This window comes from Lepus europaeus, chromosome 10 (assembly GCF_033115175.1).
Source record: "Lepus europaeus isolate LE1 chromosome 10, mLepTim1.pri, whole genome shotgun sequence".
Lineage (NCBI taxonomy): Eukaryota > Metazoa > Chordata > Mammalia > Lagomorpha > Leporidae > Lepus > Lepus europaeus.
Window position 1 is genome coordinate 26,516,534 of NC_084836.1, and position 24,473 is coordinate 26,541,006.

Here is a 24,473-nt window from a genome sequence, read left to right on the forward strand (position 1 = left end):
TCAGTTCTCCTGTTCAGAGACATGCCTCTACGCTTACGAGTGTTTACTAATAATTCCCATTTCCCCAGGAGCATAAAGAGGACCTGGCGCGGTGGGTGGAGGAGGTACAGGCCTCCTGAGGGGCTGTGAACAGCCTGGCAGGTGTTCACCTTCTGTTAAGGCTCTGGCCTCCACCCAGACTCACTGCACTGCCACCGAGGACTCTCCGGCCTCCCTGGTCCTCTAATAAGTTGGCCGAGTCTGTTCTACATCCTGGGAGTCACCCTCATCTTTCCATTTTCAAAACATTCTGTTTCCAGGTCATAGAATCATGCTGGAAAAAAGCAAGTTCATCCAGGTCAACTTTACCCGGCCTGATAGCCAGTCCACTCTAGGGGACTTAGGCTGCCTGCTGACCTTGAACCAACAGCTGAGCGAGCGCTCATGCTAACTTCCTCAGGCCGGAGCGTGCGTCTGTCCCACTCAGCGCAGCACACAACCACATCACACACGATCTTGTACATATCCACGTCTTAAATTGAATTCATTAACCAAACAATACAACAAAATTATCGGAAAGTTTTTAAAAACTCTTCTAAATTTTCCCCATTTCCTTCCAATTCTTACATACATAGGTTTTTATTTTTTTTGGACAGGCAGAGTGGATAGTGAGAGAAAGAGACAGAGAGAAAGGTCTTCCTTTTTTTTTGCTGTTGGTTCATCCTCCAATGGCCGCTGTGGCCGGCGCATTGCGCTGATCCGAAGCCAGGAGCCAGGTGCTTCTCCTGGTCTCCCATGCGGGTGCAGGGCCCAAGCACTTGGGCCATCCTCCACTGCCTTCCTGGGCCACAGCAGAGAGCTGGCCTGGAAGAGGGGCAACCAGGATAGAATCTGGCGCCCCAACCGGGGCTAGAACCCAGTGTGCCGGCGCCGCAAGGCGGAGGATTAGCCTGTTGAGCCACGGCACCGGCCCATACATAGGTTTTACGTAATTGTGATCATTCCATTTATTTATCCCATAAATGTTCATTAAGCTCCTAAAATATGCAATGTATTACACGAGATATTGGATATATTAGCAAACCAAATATCTAGAGTCTTTGCGCAGAAAGAGCTTCTACCCCAGGAGAAGTATAGAATACTCCAGTAGCCTAGAACTGGAGAGCCAACGGTATTAAGAGATGATCAAGACAGGATGAAGGCCTGGGCTAGGATGGGATAGTGGAAGTGGGAAGAACTGCACAGGCTCAGGTTACCTCTAAAAGGAACAAGGGGCAGGAACGGAAGCGCAGGATGTGGATGTGGAAGAGCTGGGTGAACAAACACGTGATAGAATTACCACAGCTACCATACGCTGAGATGGGACGCACAGAGGGAAGAGCAGACCTGGGGTAACAGTTTTCAGATGTCTGGGAGATCTTTTAAAAATGCATGCTATGGGGGCTGGCGCTGTGGTGAGGCGGGTAAAGCTGCCACCTGCAGTGTTGGCATCCCATATGGGCGCCGATTTGCGTCCTGGCTGCTCCATTTCCGATCCAGCTCTCTACTATGGCCTGGGAGAGCAGTAGAAGGTGGCCCAAGTCCTTGAGCCCCTGCACCTGCGTGGGAAACCCGGAAGAAGCTCCTGGCTCCTGGCTTCAGATCAGTGCAGCTCCGGCCATTGTGGCCAACTGGGGAGTGAACCAGTGGATGGAAGACCTCTCTCTCTGCCTCTCCTTCTCTCTCTGTATAACTCTGATTTTCAAATAAATAAATAAATCTTTTTAAAAAATGCATGTATGAAAAAACTATGCATGGATTTCGAAGTGTTTTCACCAAAATAAACTTATCTTTTAATACAATTTTCCCATGAACTTGACAATAATATTCATATAGATTTATTTGAAATGCAGAGAGAAATAGACAGGGACAGACAGAGATCTCCCATCCACTGGTTTATTCCCCAAGTGCCTCCAACAGCCAGGCTGGGCCTGGTGGAAGCCAGGGGCTGGGAACTCAACTCTAGTCTTCCATGTGGGTGGCACGGACTCAACTACTCAAGCCATTTCTGCTGCCTCCCGGGGCGCACACTAGCAGGAAGTTGGAATTAGGAGTGGAGCAGAGATTTGAACCCAGTTATTCTGATATGGAATGTAGGCATCCAAGTGATCTCTTAAGCACCACACCAAACTAACGTGTTCGAGTCCCTTTGTACTGAGTTGATTATCAAGAAGATATGTCACGTTAGTCATGGTTTGGAGCTGTGGGAGCAATCTAAGCTGGAAATAAAGGAGACAGGAACATACAGATGACAGACAAAGGCTTTGGGAGTGGATATGATTGTTTACAGACAAAGCATAAAGTAAGAAGAGAGGAACAGCCCATACTGAGCCTTCTACAGGTGCAATATTTAGAGTCAGGGAGAGAAGGAACCAACCAAGGGGTCGGAGGCACGGCCAGAGAGGAGGAGGGGAGAGTGTGTATCCTAGAAGGTAATGGAAGACAGAGTTTTAAGAATGCTTTCAACTGGCGGTGGGCATTTGGCATAGCCACCTGCGACGCATCCCACATTGCAGAGCTGGGGTTTGAGTCCCGCCTCTGCTTCTATTCCAGCTCTCTGCTAATGGGAGCTGCAACGCTGGCTCAAGTACTTGCGGCCCTGCCATCAGGATGGAATCCCTGGCTTGTGGCTTCAGCCTGGCCCAGCCTCAGCTGTTGCAAGCATTTGGGGAGTGAACCAGTAGATGGCAGATTCCTCTCTCTCTCTCTCTCTCTGTTGCTCTGCATTTAACACAACTAGAAATAAAGTTTTTTTTTTTTAGAAGAATACTTTCAATCAGCCCTGTTGGAGGATGACTTTACAGTATCTGCTCAAGTTCACTAGTAAACTTAGCAAGTACAAATTTGGGAATCAATGAGGCAGGCGCCAGGTTGGAATGACGTGAGACAGCATGTATTTTTGAGGTGTCCTGGAGAGTCACCAGAGAGCAGAAGGTGTTTTTGTTTGACTTTGGGTTCTGGGCAAGTATGGTTAGAAAGCTGAAGCTTCGGCTTGATAAACCCAGCGTGGAAATCCTCATTGGCTGATGGCTCCTTCTTAACATATCTTGGATAAGGAGTAAAGACACAAAGGGTGACAAGGGACCCAGCCCCTGGAGGGAAAGTTGGGTGGCAACGTCCATCAGGCCAGAGTCCTTGCCACACTGCGACCGTCAGGCCCTCACACCTCATTTTACTCAACTATTCTTCCTATTGCTATTTTTCCTATCTTCCTATCTTGGTTATTTTCCAGGTTCCAAATCCTATAAATACTACTGCCAAGGCACAGTCTTGCTTAGGGTCTTTCCTCTTTCTACTTACTTCCTCAGGATGCTAACTCTGGAGCTGGTGCTTCAGACAGAACGAATGCATTTATGACTTTGGAAACATGTTGCCAATTGCTTTCCAAAAAGGTTATGTTGATTGAAACTACCAACTCTGGGTGTCAACATAGATGACTTTTGCTTTAATTTGTATTTGTTTGATAACAAATGAGTTTGAGCATATTTGCACATCTTTATCTACTTTCTGAATCTTCTCTTGTGAGAATAAATGCTTTGGCCCTGTTCGAGTGTCTTGATGTTTTTCCTATTTTTCTCTAGCTCTGTTATCTCAGAATTAATATTCTGTCTATGGCAAATCTTTTTCCTAAAGAGTATGTTGTGGTTAACTCTTACTTTCTTCTGCACAGGTGTTTTTAAAGAAAATTACATATTTACGTAAGTATTTTACTTTTGTCATCTCATAATGTACTGCTTCAGAGCTAAGAAAATTATAAGACCTTCAAATTATCTGATGTTCAGTTCCATTTTCCTTTAGTTCTTCTAAAGCTATCTTTTAAAATGAATTCCTTAAATAGCCTAAATTTTCTTTTTATATTTAATGTAAAACATAATTATGTTTTCATAGTATAAGCAGTTATCTCATTTTTTTTATAAAATAATCCTTTTGTTCCCTCTTATTTTATGAAATCTGACCCATGAAACTTCTACATCTATTTCTGAGCTTTGTATTATATTTGATGGATCTATGCGAGAGAATTTCAAAGTCTGTGGAAAAATGGAATTAGAACACAAGTTTACTTTGGGGCAAAAAATCTTAAATCTATGCATACAATGGGTCTTCAAAAAGTCCATAAAAGGTGTATTATGAAAAACCATGCATGATCTCATTTTTTGAATAAAAATAATTTCATTTTTCCTTTTCAAAATACATTTTCTATGAACTTTCAAAATACAAAGTACTTTCATATACCTATTTTAAGATCAGAATCATGGATTGAATTATTATGTAATACATATATCAACTATATAGGCACACTACATTTACATATAGTATATTCACAAATGTATTTTGGAGTGTATGTTTATCATCTAGTAGTGGTGATACTGCCTAAATAAATTTCTTTTTTTCAAAATATATTCAAATTTCTCTGGGATCACATGAAATCTAGAAAAATAGGTTAGGGAATAAGTTACATGTTTATACTACTTTCCCTACACACAGTGTGGGGCAGGCAGGTAACACAGTACTTACGATGCTGCTTGGGACATGTACAACCCACACTGGAGTGCTTGGGTTCAAGTTCTGGCTCCACTTCCAATTCCACCTTCTGCTGCCATGCACCCTGGGGCACAGCAGGTGATGGCTCTGGACCTGGGTCCCTGCCACCCATGTGGGAGACTGGGATTGACTTTTGGCCTCCTGGCTTTAACCTGGCCCTCCCTCAGTTGTTACAGACAACTAGGGAGTTAACCCGCAAGCAGATGGAAGATCATCTTTGTCTGTGTGTCTTTGTCTCTGCCTTTCAAATAAAAATAAGTAAATAAATAATCCTTAAAAAAAAACCCACAGACAATGTGTCCGGATATATTCAAGATATTTTTCCTATCTTCCAGGAAAACACCTTGTAAACTGTTTTTGTTTATGCTTATGTTTTTAATTGATAAGGTTTCACTGTGATGAATTATAAATAGCCTCAATAGACCACTGTTCTGCTGTCTAATTAGTTTTAGAAAAAAGTGGCTTCAGATAAGCTGTTGCAGAGCCAATATCACTGTTTTTCATAGTTGTCTCCATCCAACACATACCTCCTAGTAAAAACGATTCTAAAATATAGGGCATACACCTTTTTTTTTTTAAAGCTTATGCCCCAGAGTTTCTGTTTTTTTATGAATGAGACATTTTATTAATTGAAGTTGAAAGTTTGTTTTACCTGACAGGTAGTGAGTTTTTTGAAATTTTTTTTACAAAGTTGTATTTATTTGTTCATTTTCATTTTATTTGAAAGGCAGAGAAACAGAGAGAGATCGATCTTCATCTGCTGGGACTTGAACCAAGCTGTGATCATGGAATGTGCGGGTCCTGAGCAATGACTCAACCACTGTGCCACGCACCCGCCCTTGTAGTAAGGTTCCTGGTATTTGGATATTTATCAAACTTTCAGCACTTCATTCACTTCTTTTCATTTGAATAATTTTTACAGCTAATGTAGGTAGCTTTTGCAGATACGCAGCTACTTAATAAGAGCAAATAATGGTATTTTCTAGATTTCACTCCAGTCATTGCTCCTGGTACTTGCTTCTTGAACTATTGCGCTGGGCAGAAATAAAGGCCAATGTTCACAGCGTCAGTGGTGGGAGAATTCCTTCTTCAGTTCTGATTGATAAGACTGTTTCTTCGTGCTTCTGCTTCAGACCCCATGTTGCAAGGGAGCCATACTTTATTCCTCTGTCTTTCCTGTTTTTATTAGTGTAACCCATTGACTGAATGTTAAGAATCTGTGTATAGGTGTGAAGCCGTGTCATTTTACATAATGCACACATTCGATCAGGCCTCTTGTCCTCTTCTGTCTGTGTGCAGGTGAGGCTTTCATTCCTCTTCCTGTTGTCCTTGTCTCCGCCCCCCTCCCCACCGCATCTGTCATTTCCCGGGTGGGGGGCGGGGGGGGGGCAGGTTTACAACCTCATGTGACGGTTCTGCTCCCAAATCATCATGCAGAGACATAGCTACATAAACACATAGAGGGACATTTCCGCACCGATGTAGCATCGTGTTATGCATACTGTCTGCACCTTGCTGTTTTTCCTCAATAAAACTTCACAGAAATCCCTCCAAGGCAACTGGAATTGCTCTATTTACTTCTTTCTAATGTGGATTCCATGGTGAGGACAAGGATGGACTGTCTTCTAATTGTTTTATGTAAAGAAACAAGGCTTCAGGGGCCGGCACTGTGGTGTAGCGGGTAAAGCTGCCGCCTGCAGTGTCAGCATCCCATATGGGCGTTGGTTTGAGTCCTGGCTGCTCCACTTCCAATCCAGCTCTCTCCTGTGGCCTGGGAAAGCAGTAGAAGATGGCCTAGGCCCTTGGGCTCCTGCACTCACATGGGAGACCTGGAAGGAGCTCCTGGCTCCTGGCTTTGGATAGGCACAGCTCCTGACATTGTAGTCATTTGGGGAGTGAATCAGCAGATGGAAGACCTCTCTCTCTGCCTCTGCCTCTCTGTAACTCTGCTTTTCAAATAAATAAATAAATCTTTAAAAAATTCATAAAGAACGAAAGCTTCTTGTGAATGAAAGTTCTGCATTAGAAGAGGGTTTTCCTGTCCCCACACAGACACTGGAAGGTGGGGCCAGCATTGTGGCGTAACAGGTAAAGCCACTACCTGTGACATCTGCATCCCATGTGGGTGCCGGTTCGTGTCCTGGCTGCTCCAGCTGTGATTCAGCTCCCTGAATGGCCTGGGAAAAGCAGTGGAAGGAGCCCAAACACTTGCCACCCACATGAGAGACCTGGATGAAATGTGTGGTTCCTGGCTTCGGATTAGCTCAGCCCTGGCCATTGTGGCCATCTGGGGAGTGACCAGTGGATGGAAGATCTCAGTCTTTCCCTCTCTCTCTGTAACTCTGACTTTCAAAATAAATAAATAAGTCTTGAAAGCAAAATACTGGAAGGTGACCAGGCGTATGACAGGCAGTTAGCAAACACCCTTTTCATTGAGCTAATGGAACTGGGGATGACCGCACACAGCCGTCTATGTAGGGCAGGGTCAAATATGATGTAAACAAAGAAAGATTTGAGTTTTTCAGCTAAGTCACAGATGCCCTAAGAGTAGGAACTATCTGGAAATAATACGATCAAGAAATGGATCAGATGTCTTATCAACATTATTAAAAGAATCAGTTCTGGGGCTGGTGCTGTGGCGTAGTAGGTAAAGCCACCACCTGCAATGCCGGCATCCCATATGGGCATCGGTTTGAGTTCTGGCTGCTCCACTTCTGATCCGGCTCATGGGCGCCAGTTTGAGTCCCAGCTGTTCCACTTCTGATGCGGCTCTCTGCTGTGGCCTGGGAAAGCAGTAGAAGATGGCCCAAGTTCTTAGGCCCCTGCACCTGCTTGGGAGACCTGAAAGATGCTCCTGGCTTCAGATTGGCACAGCTCTGGCCGTTGCGGCCATCTGGGGAGTGAACCAGTAGATGGAAGACTCACTCTCTCTCCTTCTACCTTTCCTTCTCTCTGTGTAACTCTGACTTTCAAATAAAATAAAATAAATAAATCTTTAAATTAAAAAAAAATCAGTTCAAGGCTAGTTTCAAGTGTAGCTTTAATCAGATTACCAAACCCTTATTTCCTTTGTCTTGAGAGTGATGTCGAGGGAGTAAGTGAGGGAATGGATGAGTGGAAGACTCTGGGAGGATCAGGTAAACCACAAGAGGATTTGGGAGGGAGAAGACAGCACTAGTGGTGTTTAGGTGACAAGCATTTTCTGGAATGTTCCAGACTACACATAAGTGATGATTAATTTATACAAGTGAATCCATATGTAGATACGCAAATTATATAAGCAGTACTTTCTAGTTAATGAACAAGCAACTCCCTCCCACTACATCTAGCCCTTAAATTTTTAAAAAAAGATGAAAGAAAAAAATTCTGGATAATCTTAATCACTTATCAGAACCCAGGGTATATTCAGGGATCACGGGACTTTCTAGCATTCTCTATTTGTATGAAAATCAGCCAACTTTCAGACTGATAACAGAAAGAAAATTTTGACCTGATCTATACTTGGAGGCCTAAGCATCTTCCACACCAAATCCATTCACTCCAGTTCAGGGCTAGTGGAGGTTTGTATGAAGGCTCTGAAAGTTCTTCCTTCTCCCATGCCTCCCCCCACCCCGAAAAAAAAAAAAAAAAAAAAAGGAGACAACAGAAAGTATCTCCTGCAACAGCCAAATAACTTGAAATCCAAGAGTTCTGATCCATTATGACTTGAAAGCTTGATTCTTTTATTATTTATCACTCATTAAATGTTCTGGCTCTCCTTTATTAAATGTTAAATCATCTTAAGTGGTAGGATTCTTGCTATTTGAAATGGCAAAGTGTAAGGGAAAAGCGAAAGTAGCCTATTTCCTTGTTAATGTGGCATTCACATAAAACACAGCAAGCTCACCAGACAGGTCAACTGGCTTCTGATGGGGACTCGGGACAATTATTCATAACACAAGAGCCATAATTAGGGAGGAAATGTCTCCTCACAGCACCACTGAGATTGCAAGGCACAAGCTGCATTTTCCCTCTAGGGCATGGTTGGTATCAGCATCAGGAAATGTTGGAATATGCTCAGTGTTCCCCTTCTCTCATCTAGTGACAAGAGCCCACTGGCTTTGCAAGGGACCTCACTTGGAGTATTTGAAGCACACAGTGGTTTTCTCTCCATCCCTGTCAATATTAGTTGATGCCATGTTCACAGGACAGTTGCTGGGAAGAGCTCACACAGCAGGATAAAGGACCAGAAAGCAAGACGAAAGTCTACAGCTAAGCCACATTTAAGGAATCTTGTTGACCTGGACTCTGAACTTACTTTTCTCTAGTTTTGGGGTCAACACACATTTCTTGCATTAACAGTCCATCTTTTCTTTGAGCTCACCTATGGAGGGTCACACTTAGCTCTACAAGATAACAAACTCCACGAGGGCAGGCTCATGATGTGACTTGATTACTGTGATACCCCGACACCTGGCAGAGTGCATGGTAGGCACAAAATCATGAACAAAATGAATGGACTCTTACAACTAAGCTTCTTTGTCTGCAAATAGATGGGTTACACACAGAAGGAAGTTAGCATCAGCTGAGGATGTTACAATGGAGACAAATTAAAATCTTTCCTCTTACCTTATCTTTGTTGCTTCGAATTATTTGCACTTTGGGACACTTTTTCCCTCCAGAGGAAACACCCAGCCAGTTGTCTAAGTTCTCTGAATGTGTGCAATCTCCTTGAAAAGTACACCTTTAAGAAAAGAGCAACAAAACGGCAACTCCATACTTGCATTAGTTAAAACTTTCTCTTGGCTTCAGTACAAAATGCCAGGCTTTGTACAGTGGATTATTGATTTTGAACAGGAATAGGAACATGATGCTAAAACCATGAAAAGCAACAAGAAAACAGCAGAGCAATTTTTTCCCCATCATGTCTAGCAGCAGCGAACAAATGTAGACAACATGTTGAACTTGGACTCCTGAGCCATCTCTCAAGCTGACATTGCCAAACACATTCGAAGTATATCCTCTCATGATTCTACAATAAAGAGCTCCCTTTGCTAAACACCTAGCAAAGAGCAGCCCAAGAGAGCGTTCCCAAATCGTATACGTTTTGGATTGCAGTTCATTCCCTTAACATCCACCTACTAGGTAACGTTTGTGTTAAAAACTAGGATTAACAAAGCTGCTAGTTTGTGCCTTGCAGTATGGTAATTAAATAAAAACATTTCAAGGACAGAGTCTGCCCAGGAATTTGATAAGACATTCCATTACCATCTGCTGTGTAGCATTTACTTAGACAGAGACAAATTATATCAAAAGTTATGGGTGAAACATTGTCCAGGGCCACTTCCCCCAGTCCGCAAGGCCGGAGGATGCCCCAGATAAGTCTCATGTTGTGACCAGGGCCAACAGTGTGGATAAACAGACACTGAGCAGGCAATGGGGACATCACTCACTTGCTGAATGCATCCAGTCACTCTGGGTCATGCTAACTTGGGAACCCCGGGCTCAGCAGGTGAGCCACCAAACTGACAAGAAGGCACACCAAGTGCCACTTTATCTTCTAGTATCAAGGAAGAACAAAGTGCCTCTAGTATCTGTATCAACTCATGGTCAGAGGTTAAAGGGGTAGTGAGCCTATGGCCAGTGAGGGTTAAAACAGGCTGAAGGGGCCAGCACCGTGGCTCACTTAGTTAATCCTCTGCCTGCGGCACCGGCACCCTGTGTGGGTGCCGGATTCTAGTCCCGGTTGCTCCTCTTCCAGTCCAGCTCTCTGCTGTGGCCCGGGAGGGCAGTGGAGGATGGCCCAAGTGCTTGGGCCCTGCACCCGCATGGGAGACCAGGAAGAAGCACCTGGCTCCTGGCTTTGGATTGGTGCAGCGCGCTGGCCATGGCGGCCATTTGGGGAGTGAACCAACAGAAGGAAAACCTTTCTTTCTGTCTCTCTCATACTGTCTATCTGCAAAAAAAAAAAAAAAAACAGGCTGAAAACACACAAATCATGAGATTAAAAAGCACCTGAATGATGACTGCACTTGGGGGTAGAAAGTTTTTGAGGGATTGGAGTGGAACATGGTACGGTTGGGGCATCGGGCTCCACAGTGGTTTGCTTCTCCTTCCTGCCCTCCTCTTTCTCTCTTTGAATTCTTAAGAATTTAGATCTCCTAGTTTCATCTTTAAGCCATGTGCTAATATGAATATGGCAAAAATAGAACAGGAAGTCAGGGAGTTTCGCTAAGCATCAACCCCAAGCACAGTTCTTGTAGCGTGTCACCCTCCTCTGACATCTGGGGGAAGCCCCGCCCATGGTGAGCACCGCTGTGGCCTGGCTCCTCCTCCATCTGTGTCAGTTTCTTCTCCACCCTCCGTCACCAAAGGGATTTTTCATTAACGATCCTCCAAAGCCATCCATCTACCTGACCCTTGATGGCTGGCTTGTCCGTCACGGACATTAAGTTCAAATTAAACCGCCTTTCCACGTCAGGGCGAGTTTGCAATGCAGGGACAAGTACTGCTGTATTGAAACACCAAGAAGAGAGACGCTGGTTCCTTATTTCATATCTGAGAGACACCGCGACTGTGAAAAAGCTCCCTGCCTCTCACGGGCATGCGGGTTTGCAGAAGGCACTTCCTCTGCCTAGAAGAAAACAAAACTCAGCCAACTCTGGAGAGACTGGTGTACAAACATTTTCGTAGGCTCTTAATGTTGCCTGCGAGTCAAGGCCTCGGCTGCCAAAAAAACAAGTGTAAAATATTTCATACAAATAGTGCTACAATTTGCCAATTTGTAGGCAGAGAACAGTAGCGCGCACTGAGTTATCACTCCCTTTTCTGAACTCCTGTAGCATTTCTTGTCGGAACCACACATTTTGCTATTTAATCATCCGCCGCCTTGAATTTCAGCTTCACTGTTTTCGTACGTCTATGTCATTGCTCCCCAAGTGAGCGCCGAGCTCCTCAGAGGCAGGGGAGCACCTCTAATATTTCTGGAGCAAGTCCCTGAGAGTCTGGCAGCACAAGATGCAAATACTAGGCTTCCTATAAATATGTGTGAATGAATGGATGAGCCATGCAATCGCCACAGGTCCTTTCTGTGGGTGATTTTTCTTTCTAGAGTTTGATTTATGTTTGACTCCACGGTAAAGAAGCTACTTTTGAAGTTCAAAGCCAGTTCAGATCTAGGGATCAAATTAGGAGTTGAGCAGTTGAGGTTGCTTCATTTTTGGAAAAAAAAAAAAAAAGGAATCAAAATTCCTACACTGCCTAGGATAAAAAACAAAATCATGTCAACTAACTAAAAAAAAAAAAAAAAAGTCCTTGTTTATAGAAAAAAACAAACAAAAAAAAAACCTATGACATTTCTGAACTCCTATTTTCACCTCTCATCAGTAAAAAATAAATAAATAAATAAGTAGCAAACCGTGACACCAAAAATGTATAACCAGATGGCCAACCAACAACAGGATCTTATGACTTCTCAAACATTGCAGATTGTAAAATCCTTATGACAGCACATTGCCCACACACTGAAATTTCTAAAGGAAGGGGATCAGACCTTATAGCTCCCACATTTTGGTAAACAAAGTCAGTTACTTAGAAATAATTCTTTTGAAAGCCATCACTCTTCCTCGTGCGTGTCAACAAAAGCAGTGGTCAAGTGTGTAATCACTTAAACGATTGCCCAAATGGAATTAAAATCTCTCGGTGAGGCACGCTCAGAGAGTCTGGTTTCTTAACTGGCTTCATTTCCATTTCTTCAGGCCACAGAGAAGAGGAAAATTGGATTCCGATTAGAACGGGTGCGTTCTGGAAAGAATGTCACAGATAGATACCTTTGCTCTCTTAACCTGTGCTATTGCTCTTGCCCAATCCCCTCCTGAGGATCCGTCACAGTCTGTTTTGCACTGCCATCACAGAATATCTCAGACTGGGTAATTTATAAAGAATACAGATTTGCTTTTGATAGGTCTGGGGTTGGGAAGTATAAGGCTGAGGGGTCCACATCCAGTGAGCACCTTCTCATGACATCCCACAGCGGAAGGCGGAAGGCAACAGAGGGTGAAAAGGAAAGCTTGCACTGGCAGCCTCAAGCCCTTGTCTTTCATGATCAGCATTCATCCAATCAGGAGCTACACACCTCCCGTGAGCCACACCTCCCAACGTGGTTGCACTGGAGGTAAAGTTTCCAATACATGCTTTGGGGGATACACATTCAAACCATAGTATTCCACCTCTGGCTCCCAAAATTCACATCCTTCTGGCATGCAAAATAAATATGTCCCATCCTCATGGCCTCAACACCTTGACTTGTTCCAGCATCGACTGAAAAGCGCAAAGTCTAGAGGTCCATCTAAATCAAATAGGAATGAGACTCCAACCATGATTCATCCTGAGGCAAATTCCTCTCCAGCTAGGAGCCTGTGAAATTAAACAAGTTAAGAGCTTCTAAAATACAATGATGAGACAGGTGTAAGATAGAAATTTCCATTTCAAACTGGAGAAACAGGCAGGAAGAAAGAGGTTACTGGCCCCAAGAATATCCAAAACTCACCATAGCAAACAACATTAACTCTTAGGGCTCCAGAATGATCTCTTTTGAGTCCATGTCCCATAATGGGGCAGGGGTTGAACCTCTAAGGCCTTTGAACCTCAAAGCCTATGGCTTTGATGGGCTTTGCCTGCCCAGCAGCAATTACAGGTTGGGGTCTTGTGCCTGAAGCTTTCTTAGGCTGGGGTTACACAGTGGCAGCTCCATAGTCCTGGGATACTGGGGACTGTCCCGTTGCCATGGCTTCACTGGGCACTGTCCTCTGTCTTTGCTCCTGCAGCAAACTTCTGTATGGAACCCCAGGCTCTCGAAACATCCTGTGACATGGAGGTGGAGACACCAGACCCCTCCTCTGTACCTATCAAGGCCTACCACGTAGTGGTCCCAAGCAGTGGCCCAACATGCACCTGTGCCTGCTTGGGCCACAGTTGAGGTGGCCAGGTAGCACTGAGAATGTGAGGAGCACAGTCCTATGGTGGCCCTGGATGGGGGATGCTCAGGCCCTGGGGGCACCCCTTCTGGAAACCTTGCCCTCAAGGTTGTATCCTGCCTTACAGAACTCTGAAATGCTTTCCAGATCATTCTACTATTGATGAGTAGTTCCTGGCTTCCTTCTCCCCAAATTAATCTCTTTAGCAATGGGTCACTTGGCCCCACCCTTGGTTTGTTCTCCTAAAGATGCCTTTTCACTCGTTACATGGCCAGGCTGTGAATTTTCCAAATTTTCCTGCTGTGCTTCTCTGTTAGTTATCAGTTATGTTTTCCAATCATTTTTCTCCTCTCACCTCTTATTATATATAGTTCAAAGTGGCTATATACCTCCTTCAACATTTCACTGTCAGAGAGCCTAGCGCGTCACTCTTAGGTTCTGCCTTCTACCAAGTCCTAGGGTATGGACCCAATCCCACTGAGCTCTTTGCAGCCGTATCATAAGGATGACTTTACTCTAATTCCCAGTGCCTTGCTGCTCAGGTCCCCCTGAGTCCTCGCCAGAGTGGGCTTTACCCCCCCCCCCACTCCCTCCCATTTCCATCAACACTCGGTTCATGACTGCTGAAGCAGCGTCTACCAAGTTCCAGATTTCTCCACACCTCTTGTCGTCTTCTCCTCGACAGAACCATCCTTAATACCCCTTTGACAACCATTGAGGCCTTTGCTAGTTCCTTCAAATTCTTTCAGCCCCTACCTCATTACTCACTCCCAAAGTCACTTCCATATTTTCAGGTATTTGTTAAAGCAACAGCCCCACTCCCCAGGACCAATGTTCTTTAAAAAATTTTTTCAGACAGCACATGTTCATTTTACACTATAGTCAAAGGCTTACCGCTCCACTAAATACAGAGTTCAACAAGCAAAAAGCGAAAAGACTATAGTTCAGCAGGAACACAGGCAAGAGCTAGCAACAACAATCACATGAACAGATGCCAACTTCCCCCACATACAGTAAGCTTCAAGGTAATCACAGATCATCAAAACTATAGTAATACGTGACTCCTAGCAATGTGCCAATAAGGATCCAAAACAAAATTCGACAAAATGCTTTTTCTTTTTTTGCTATTGTTTCCTTGATTTTTAAAAATTTTCAGCTCCTACCTATAAGGGAGAACATGCTTAATTTGTTTTTCTGTGTCTGGCTTATTTCACTCAATGCAGTGTCCTCCAGTTGCAACTATTTTGATGCAAATAATAGAATTCCATTCTTTTTATAGCTGAGTAATATTCCACTGTGTGTATGTGTATGTGTGTGTGTGAGCCACACTTTCTTTATCCATTCATCTGATGAGGGACACTTGGCTGATCCCATAGTTTGGCTATTGTGAACAGTGCTGCTGTAAATATGGTGGTCCAGGCACCTCTCTGATACAATGCATTCATGTCTTCTGGGTATCTCCACAGTAGTGGGATTGCTGGCCAATTTTCAGTCTTAGCCTATTGTGTGTTGCTATTACAGCAATAAGATTCACACCCTACAGTTCTGAAGGCTAGAAACTCCAAGGCTGAGGGGCCTGCACTTGGGCAAGAGCAAGAGATTGAACTTGGACTCATCCATGCATGAGGGCGGGGTCTCATGATCTGAATACCACCCACCAGGCCCTCCTCTCTCAACATTGCGGCACTGGGAATTAAGTTCCCAACATATGCTTTTGGGGGATATACATTCAAACCAAAGAAGGACTTTTCCAAAAGTCCTAAGATTCCCAATCACTACTTTACTTTTCTACCTCCCATTTCCAGTTAGATCTCATGATTACGTGATGAACTGAATAAGGAAACACAGCTTATTGGCAAATTAATAAACAGAATTTGCCCAAATGCAAAGAAAAGATTGCCTACAGAAACAAAAATCCCCAAACCAAAAAGTTAATTAAATTTTTTTTCATAGGTGGAAAACATGGTTAAAGTGCTAACAATTCAGTGAATGAAACTATTTAAGGCTTGTTCTAATTAATTTGCTATAAAATCTACTGTATTTAGAGTTTAATTTACCCCAAATAATAAACTTTTTATATTGTCACTCAACTAAATTAGTATGTTGATCCCCTGCCCTCTACCTCCAACTCATAAAAATATATGTTCCAGGGGCCGGCACTGTTGCATAGCAGGTAAAGCCACCGCCTGCAGTGCTAGCATCCCACACGGGTGCCAGTTCGCGTCCTGGCTGCTCCACTTCCAATCCAGCTCTCTTCTATGGCCTGGGAAAGCAGTAGAAGATGGCCCAAGTCCTTGGGCCCCTGCACCCTCGTGGGAGACCTGGAAGAAGCTCCTGGCTCCTGCCTTCGGATCAGTCCAGCTCCAGCCATGCGGTCATTTAGGGAGTGAACCAGCAGATGGAAGACTGACTCTCTCTCTCCCTCCCTCTGTGCCTCTGCCTCTCTATAACTCTGACTTTCAAATAAATAAATAAAATATTTTTTAAAATGTACGTTCCAGACCTAGTGATGAACAAGAAGATTCCAGACACTTGTTTCTAAGCTTGCTGGTTGGAATTGAGAAAGTATTTTCCCTATAGTGAGTTTGCTTCCTGCGTATCTAGACATCTGTGCAGGCCATAATATGTCCTGAGCACCCACCCCACCTGCACACCGGCATGGAGGGAACACCCCTCTATGTCCTGCTCTGTGTGTTTTGAGTTTGTTCCCACAACCACCTCCTTCCACAGGGATGACACAGGGCACAGAGAAGGACAGGAACATGCCAGGGTCACAAAGCTGCCAAGTGGCAGACGTCAGGCTTCAGAGCCACCCCCGTGGATGCTCGGCTGGGGGGCGGGTGCTGCCTGTGGAGCCCAATCCCCACTGAAAACGAAGACACTCAGTGTTCCCCCTGGCTCCCTGGGGCCCCCACAGGAGTTAGAGGGGTGGGGCTGAGCCAGGATGAGTGTACAGGGCTGGGGACTCCAGCCACAGAACAGAGAAGGTGAGGTCACCCCTAGGACGAGGAGGGTGGCTAGGATTTAAGGAGGAAATGCAGAGGTGAGCCTTCTGGAAGGCCTATAATGCTCATCTATCAGCAGACTGAAATAGAAAACCTTCAGCTAGAGGTTAACATTCCAGGCGGCCTTGGACTTAGAAATCTATTGTGTTCCAAAAAAATTTCCTTGCAAGCCATCTGTTCATAAGAGGGAGAACATTTCTCCCCACAGAACTAACATTATCAAGAGTGATTAGGTTTCCAGGTTAGCCCACAAAACCAATTCATCCGTAATGTGACTTCAATACCCTACACTTGCAATAAGAGAGGAGCCGACAGCAACAAGAGCACAGCCATTTGCATTATACGGCAGTTTTTCTTCTTCTTTACTTATTTGTGTTTCTGTTCAGTGGCAGTTGGGAGCCGTGCCCAGCTGGATCGACTTTTAAATTTATTATTACAGTACTGTATTTATACAGCATTTCCATTTTTTTAAAATGGGCACAGCTTAAATTATTAATTGTTTTCATGCCAACATAAAGAACAAGGAGACCCACCTCTGAGGAGCTTAGCTTCCGGGCAGGTGCAAGGCCCAGGGGCTGGGCAGGGGTTCCTTGAGAATCTGACCCCATTGGGCTGGAATCTCTCGGTCACAATTCGCCACTTCCTCAACCTTGAACCAGAAACTCTGAACTCAGAAATGTAACTCCTAATTTCTGCCACTGGAATTTCATCAGCCCCCTCTAATCTAATTGTTTGGGAAGAGCAGACAGTCCCTGAAGAAATCTGATAACGAAATCTCAGCCACTTGGCTGCAACCTGGGGGTTAGTGTGTCCTGTTCTAAAGAGTCGATACCGAGAGAATATCAGACAAGTTTTCCCAAGGAAATCTGGCTTCTCTCTCTCAGGAGCAGGGGAGCACGTCCACACTGGGGAGGGTGGAGGTGTGGGTGGGCCCATGGGGGTTGCTCCAACAGCATGCCGAGGTGTCCGCTAAGTGAATGCAAACAGATGTCCGAAGCTTCAGCATGGGCACAGAGCTCCAAGGAGGGACCAGGTGGCCGCCAGACAGGACGGCCTGCCATGCTGATGGCCAGTCCACGAGATGACAAAACCAAGCTTTGCTGAACACAAGAGGACGCCACGGTGACCAACTCAGCTCTGAACTAAAGCCCTCCAGAACCGGAGAGGGTGATGCCAAAACATAAGAACAAAATAGCTCGCCAGGAAAGCTGAAAAATTGGATCTTCATCATTGGAACCACAAAGTCAATTTACATGATAAAGTTATGCTAATAACAGAGACAATTTAGAAGGTTTTTTTTGAGAAAGCAAAAACATCTAACACGCCAGGCCATGTCTTTTCACATGACTTATTTGTTTCTTTTTTTCACAACAAACCTGGAAAGCAGCTATGAGAAGTGCCCCTGCTTTGCAGATGGGGAAACAGAGGCAGAGAAGGTTCTACTCGCCGTTCCTACAGTCGAGAGGGAGTGAAGGAGCTGAGATACGAACCCAGTTGGTACAGCTTCAACGTCCACAGCTCGTCTGCTCCCTGGATTGCCTCTCACCACAGCTACCACCGGCACACCCTTCTGTTTTAGTCTGTTTCGTGCTGCCCTACCACAATTCCACAGATGAGGCGTTTAGAAGGAAAACGTTTGTTTCTTTGCCATTCTGGAAGCCAGAAGGCCCAAGGGACAGGGGCTCACCTCTGGCAAGGGCCTTCTTGTTGCATAAACCCCATGGCAGAAGGTAGAAGGGCAAAAGAGGGTGTGAAGGAGAAAGCAAGAGCTCCAGCTTGTAGCCTGCACCCCTTTCACAGCTGGGATGAATCCATTCCTGACCCTCATCACCTGAACATCGGCCCACCATTGCCATCAGGCCCACCTCCCCGCACGGTTGTACTGGGGACTCAGTACTGACACATGACCCTGGGGAACCTTCCACAGCACCTTCTCAGGAGCCATGGGCCACATGCTACTTCCAGGGCTTTCCAGGACTGACACATTAACCCGTACAACTACCCGCTGAGACAAGTGTTATAGTGTCACGTCAGAGACTAGCAGACTGCGATGCAGTTTGGTTAACATGATGTCTGGCACTGGCATTATACTGTCACTGCTATGCCCAATTGCGCAAAATGTTAAAGGCTTCCAGGGTGGGGGGTGCTGTGGTGTAGAGGGTTAAGCCACCTCCTTCCACGTTGGCATCCCGTATGGGCACCAGTTCAAATCCCGGCTGCTCTGCTTCTGATCCAGCTCCCTGCTAATGCACCTGGAAAAGCAGAGGAAGATGACCCAAGTGCTTGGGCCCCTGTCACTCAAGTGGGAAACCTGGAAGAAGCACCTGGCTCCCAGCTTTGGCCTAGCCTAGCCCTGGTCATTGTGGCCATTTGGGGAGTGAACCAGCAGATGGAAGACCTTTGTCTCTCCCTTTCTCTCTGTAACTTTGCCCTTCAAATAAATCTTAAAAAAAAAAAAAAAAAAAAAAAAGGCTGCCAGGGTAGCAGCATCATAAATGCCAAGTATAGAGGTTCTCCTAGGATGTGACCTTACAGGAAAGCATAGGTTTTAATCCATCTCCCAGCATTTCTCAAAGTGCCTTCCTTGAGTTGTGCTGGGTTTGGGAAACATCAGGTACAATATGCTGAACAAGTTTCTGGGCTGCAGGTCTCCCCAGAGGCTGAACATCTGGCTGTGCCTGGAGACTGTGTCCCTTTAAGGGATGGCTCTGCAGGGGACAGGGATCCAGTCACACACTCGGGAAACAGCTGGATCTTGTTTACTGAGCAATACTCTACATGTTGAACAACGCTGTGCCAGGGTGATGACTCTCACAGCCCCCGACGATGGCCTGCTAGTTCAGAGCATCCCTCCGAGCCAGCTCCACTCCATCTTTGCTCATCGCCCCTCCCCCAGCCTCACGCAGCAGCTGCCTGACTAGTCTCCCCCCTTCTGCCCTCTGCTGTCGCCAATCAACCTTCACACTGACGTCAGAGACTTTCTCAAGCACACAGCTGATCATATCACCCGTGCTTAAAAATACTCAATGGTTGGGGCTGGCGCTGTGGTGTAGTGGGCTGCAGTGCCAGCATCCCATATGGGTGCTGGTTCTAGTCACGGCTGCTCCTCTTCCCATCCAGCTCTCTGCTATGGCCTGGGAAAACAGCGGAAGACAGTACAAGTCATTGGGCCCCTGCAACCGCGTAGGAGACCCAGAAGAAGCTCCTGGCTCCCGGCTTGCATTGGCTCAGGTCGAGCCATTGTGGCCATTTGGGGAGTGAACCAGCAGATGGAAGACCTCTCTCTCTGTCTATAACTCTACCTCTCAAATAAATTAATAAAAAATCTTTTAAAAACATACTCCGTGGCATCCTACACTCCATTCCCTACCTAGGAGCCTCTCATGCCCCACAGCCTACAAGTCGGATTTCCAAACTCAGCTGTTCACCTGGACACTAAGATCTAGTCTTTGCTTTCTTCACACTGATGGCAGGAAGGAGCCTGTCTTAGACAGCCTGCCCAAGACAGAAAGCACTTCAGCTCAGAGACCAGGATGAGAGCCACGCAGACACATCAAGAGGAGTGAGAGGCGCAGTTCCAGAAAGAAACAGCAGGTGCAAAGGCCCTGAATGCGTTTAAAGCACAACCTACCAGGGACTGATCACATAGACCGGACTGGCTGGAGCCGAGTAGGGGAAGGGAGAGTGGTTCTGTCATTCACAGACTGGTGAGCAAGCCACCTGCCCTCTGTGTCCCAGGCTCTCCATCGGCAGCAATGCAAATAATAGCAGCTTCCACAGCACAAAGTTTTACAGTAATACCTCAGTGACTATCAGGAGTTGCTATTGTGACACAGGCAAGGGAAATAGAGAATGTAACCAAAAACCTGGATGACATAGTCAAACACACACAAGACGGTAGTGACCATTGTGCGGTAAGGTCCCCCAGCCACATGCACACCTGCTCCACCTCCAGCGTGCTTTCCTAGGCACGGGAGCAGCCACAGGGCACGCCTTCTTGGGAGATTCTTAACTACAACCCTCCTTTCTCCCAACAATGAAGGGGTCTCTGGGGCCTCCTCCAGCCTTCAGCACCAGCTCTCTGAGCCCTGAGCCTGTTCTCAGCAACCTGTGAGTTGCAGGGCTCAATCTCAATCATCTCTCTTTCCCGCGGGGCCTAGTACAGGGCCTGGCCCACGGCTGGGATTCAACACACGTTAGCTGAATTGGATTAAGGATTACATTTTCAAGTGGCTACATTCTTGTCTGTGCCTGCAGAGAGCGGCCAGCATAAGTCATCTCATTGATTTCAGTTCACCGGGGCGGTGGAACACCAGACTTTGTTTTGAAATGACTTAGCGCAGGTAAAACACACATGCGGACTGAAACACACACAAAAGGGATGTGTGGCCCTCACCGCACGTGGCTCCTTTGTGAGCGATGAATGTACACAAAGTGGGTGTGCTTATTTCTAAGCTACAAACTGTGAAGTGAACAACGTAGGGCGGCACATAAACACAGAGGCAGTGCCAACATAGGAACAGCAGAATGGGTGTTTGGCACAGTGGTTCAAATGCTGCTTGGAGGACGTCCACAACTCATATCACAGTGCCTGGGTTCAAGTCTTGGCTCCACTTCCAATCCAGCTTCCTGCTGCTGAGCACCCTGGGAAGCCACAGGTGATGGCTTAAGTAGTTGGGTCCCTGCCACTCTCATGGGAGACTCAGGCTGACTTCCTGGGTCCTGGTTTCAGCCTGGCCCAGGCCTAGCTATTGCAGTCATTTGGAGAGTAAACCAGTGGACAGGAGATCAATTAATCAATTGATTGATCGACCTACCTACTTACATACCTACCCACCTATCTCTCTATCAAATAAACAATTAGCAATGCAATTTTCACAATAGAACATGCTGCCTCTTGAGTAGGACAGTCTGGGTTCCAAGCTGCTCTCACACACTTCTCGTGCGTTTGGGGGCACATCCTTTAGCCTCCGAGGGCCTCCGTGTGCCCACCAGGAAGCAGACGACAGCATCACTAAACCCCATACCTGACCAGTCACAAACGGTGAGCTGCCCATAAAGCAGAATAAAACGCCCAGATGTTACAAAATCAGCTCTGGCAGAAAGGCATTGTGGGAAGAGCTGCACATACTTCGAATGTGGAGGAGCTGCTGGGAACAGGACAAATACTAGGTCACAAAGACAAGTGAAAACATTTGAGGAATTTTTAAAAGCCAATCGATACATACTTATGAAAGTGCACGCTGCCTAAGAAAAGGTCATTTCAAAAAAACAGCCATTCCATTAGAACACAGATTTACTAAGAGGGGAGTCCTTAATGGTGCTCGTGAGAAGTCGGAGAGCAGCAATTAAAGAGATCGTACAGATAAAGGCCGGGGGCCTGACGCCCTCCATCGCCAGCGCTGCCTAGCAGAAGTCCTGGCTCCTGAGCCAGCAGAGCGCTCCCTGGGCCGACCACCCCCAGCCGTCTCGGACGGCCAGCGTGGGGCTGTGGCCCTGGGCTGCCTCGTCCTCTCTTCTCCCTCTGCTCAGGACTCACTCGGCCTGCTCACACAGCCAGGAGATGCAGGTTGACCCCCCAGTATCAGATCTCACCCCCCCCCCAAGCCCTCCCAGCATTCTCCATGGCCCAGATGCACGGTTCAGCAGGTGCCAGGGCAATGCAGGAACGCCCCAGGGGCCCAAATGACACACTCCTCTTCACTCCCACCGCTTCACCCACAGACAGTTGTCCTACTTGCTTCTACACAATTAGTCGGCACAATGGGGTCCTCACACAAGAAGGAGGGGCCACCTCCAATCTCATTATTATCATTATCGCTGTCATTACAGCCGCACCGGACCAGAAAGTGTTGCGTTGCAGATGGCAGCCTGAGAGCTGCACAGGGACACATCCTGGACTGGCAGGAAACAAGGTCTGAAGCCTGCGTTAGAATGATACTGGTCCCTTGGGGCCAGCGTCACGGCATAGCAGGTTAAGCCACAGCCTGCAGCGCCGGCATCCCATGTGGGAGCCGGTTGGAGTCCCGGTTGGAAGTGGAGCTGCTCCACTTTCTATCCAGCTCTCTGCTAATGCACCTTGAAGAGCAGCAGAAGACGGCTCAGGTGCTTGGGCCTCTGACCCATGTGGGAGACCAGGATGGAGGCTCTGGGCTCATGGCTGCAGCCTGGACCAGCCTCAGTCATTGCAGCCATTTGGGGAGTGAACCACTGGATGGATGGATGATCTCTCTCTCTCTCTCTCTCTCTCTCTCTCCCTCCCTCCCTCCCTCCCTCCCTCCCTTTCAAGTAAATAAAATACATCTTTAAAAAAATTACAACATCTACAATCGTCAGCTTTCGTGACTTTGACCAGGTAACTACTTATGAAGGAAGGCAGTTTGTTTCAGTCCTGGTTTTGGGAGGTTCACGGTCCAAGGCTGCACGGTTCCATTGGTTCAACTCAACATTTTTTTTTTAAGAAAACAAATTTTTTATTCATCTTTATTTATTTGAAAGGTAGATAAACAGAGACACAGAGATAGACAGAGAAAGCTCTCTCATTGGTGGGTTCACTCCCCCAAATGCCCACAACAGCCAAGGCTATGCCAGGCCAAAGCCAGGAGCCCAAAACTCTATCAAGGTCTCCCACATGGGTGGCAGGGACCCAAGTTCTTGAGCCATCACCTGCTTCCCCCTAGAGTACACATCAGCAGGAAGTAGAACCGGAAGTGGAGTCAGGGCATGAATCCAGGCACCCCAACATGGGTTACAGGCATCTGAACTGCTGAGCCAGATAACTTTCACCCCAACTTGGCTTTTTCTTTTTCTTTCTTTCTTTTTTTTTTTTTTTGACAGGCAGAGTGGACAGTGAGAGAGACAGAGAGAAAGGTCTTCCTTTTCCGTTGGTTCACCCCCAATGGCCACTACGGCTGGCGCACCGCGCTGATCTGAAGCCAGGAGCCAGGTGCTTCTCCTGGTCTCCCATGTGGTTGCAGGGCCCAAGCACTTGGGCCATCCTCCACTGCACTCCTGGGCCACAGCAGAGAGCTGGACTGGAAGAAGAGCAACCAGGACAGAATCCGGTGCCCTGACCGGGACTAGAACCTGGTGTGCTGGCGCTGCAGGCAGAGGATTAGCCTATTGAACTGCAACGCCGGCCCCAACTTGGCTTTTATAACCAAGCTTCTTGGAAGAAGTGACTTCTGAGGGCACATCCCCAGTGACCTAAGGACCTCCCACCAGGCCCACCTCCTACATGTCATCAGTGGGTCATGACGCCCTGTTCCCAGTACCATTCGCTTGCGACTTTGGGATTTAAAGATCTGCGCAATTTCAGGAGCCGCATCCTACTCTAACCATAGCACCTGCCCTGCCTCCCACCTGCCTCCCTTTTTCAGATTTATTCATGCACGGGTCACCTCTGCACGTTCGATTTCCTCATTGGTTTCTGCACCGTTCATCTTCCTTCGTGTCCGCCCAGAACCTCAGCATGTCCCCTTCTCTGGACACAGGGTCCTTGTGGAAGCAATTAGTGCATACTGCCAAGAGGAAAGCATCCCGGAATCATGGTGTCTTTGTGAGGAGAGGAGAGGGAGATCCAGGCACACCCAGACAATGAGGCAGAGGTGGAGGAATCCCGCTACATGTCCGGAGGCACCCGGAGCAGCCCGAACCTGGAAGCGATGAGAAAGGGTCCCCCCGGCCCCCAGATTCTCCACGGGGGGCCCAGGCCTGCTAACTCCTCATTTCCAGACGTCTCTCCTCCAGAACCACTATTGCACACACTGGCGTTCTTTCAAGCCCCTGAGCTGGAAACTAACAACTCATGGCAAGGCTCTCCGTGAGGGCAAGAACTGAGGTCAAGGTTGCTCGCTGCTAGTGCTTAGGATTCTAGTACTGAGGTCGGTGTCTGACCGTACTAGGTGCTCAATAAAGACCCAATAAACCAATGGGCAGATCCTTAAGCTGCCAA

At 46.6% G+C, this 24,473-nt stretch overlaps 1 protein-coding gene across 2 annotated transcripts in view; it reads right to left on the reverse strand.

The window, feature by feature from the left end:
* The window catches only part of PLXNC1 (plexin C1), a 157,414-nt gene that overhangs the window by 86,455 nt on the left and 46,486 nt on the right, over positions 1-24,473 (reverse strand). For both annotated transcript variants that reach the window (XM_062203121.1, XM_062203120.1), the window contains exon 5: positions 9,169-9,283. In XM_062203121.1, the coding sequence (XP_062059105.1) occupies positions 9,169-9,283 (115 nt within the window). The remainder of the gene's footprint in view (positions 1-9,168; positions 9,284-24,473) is intronic.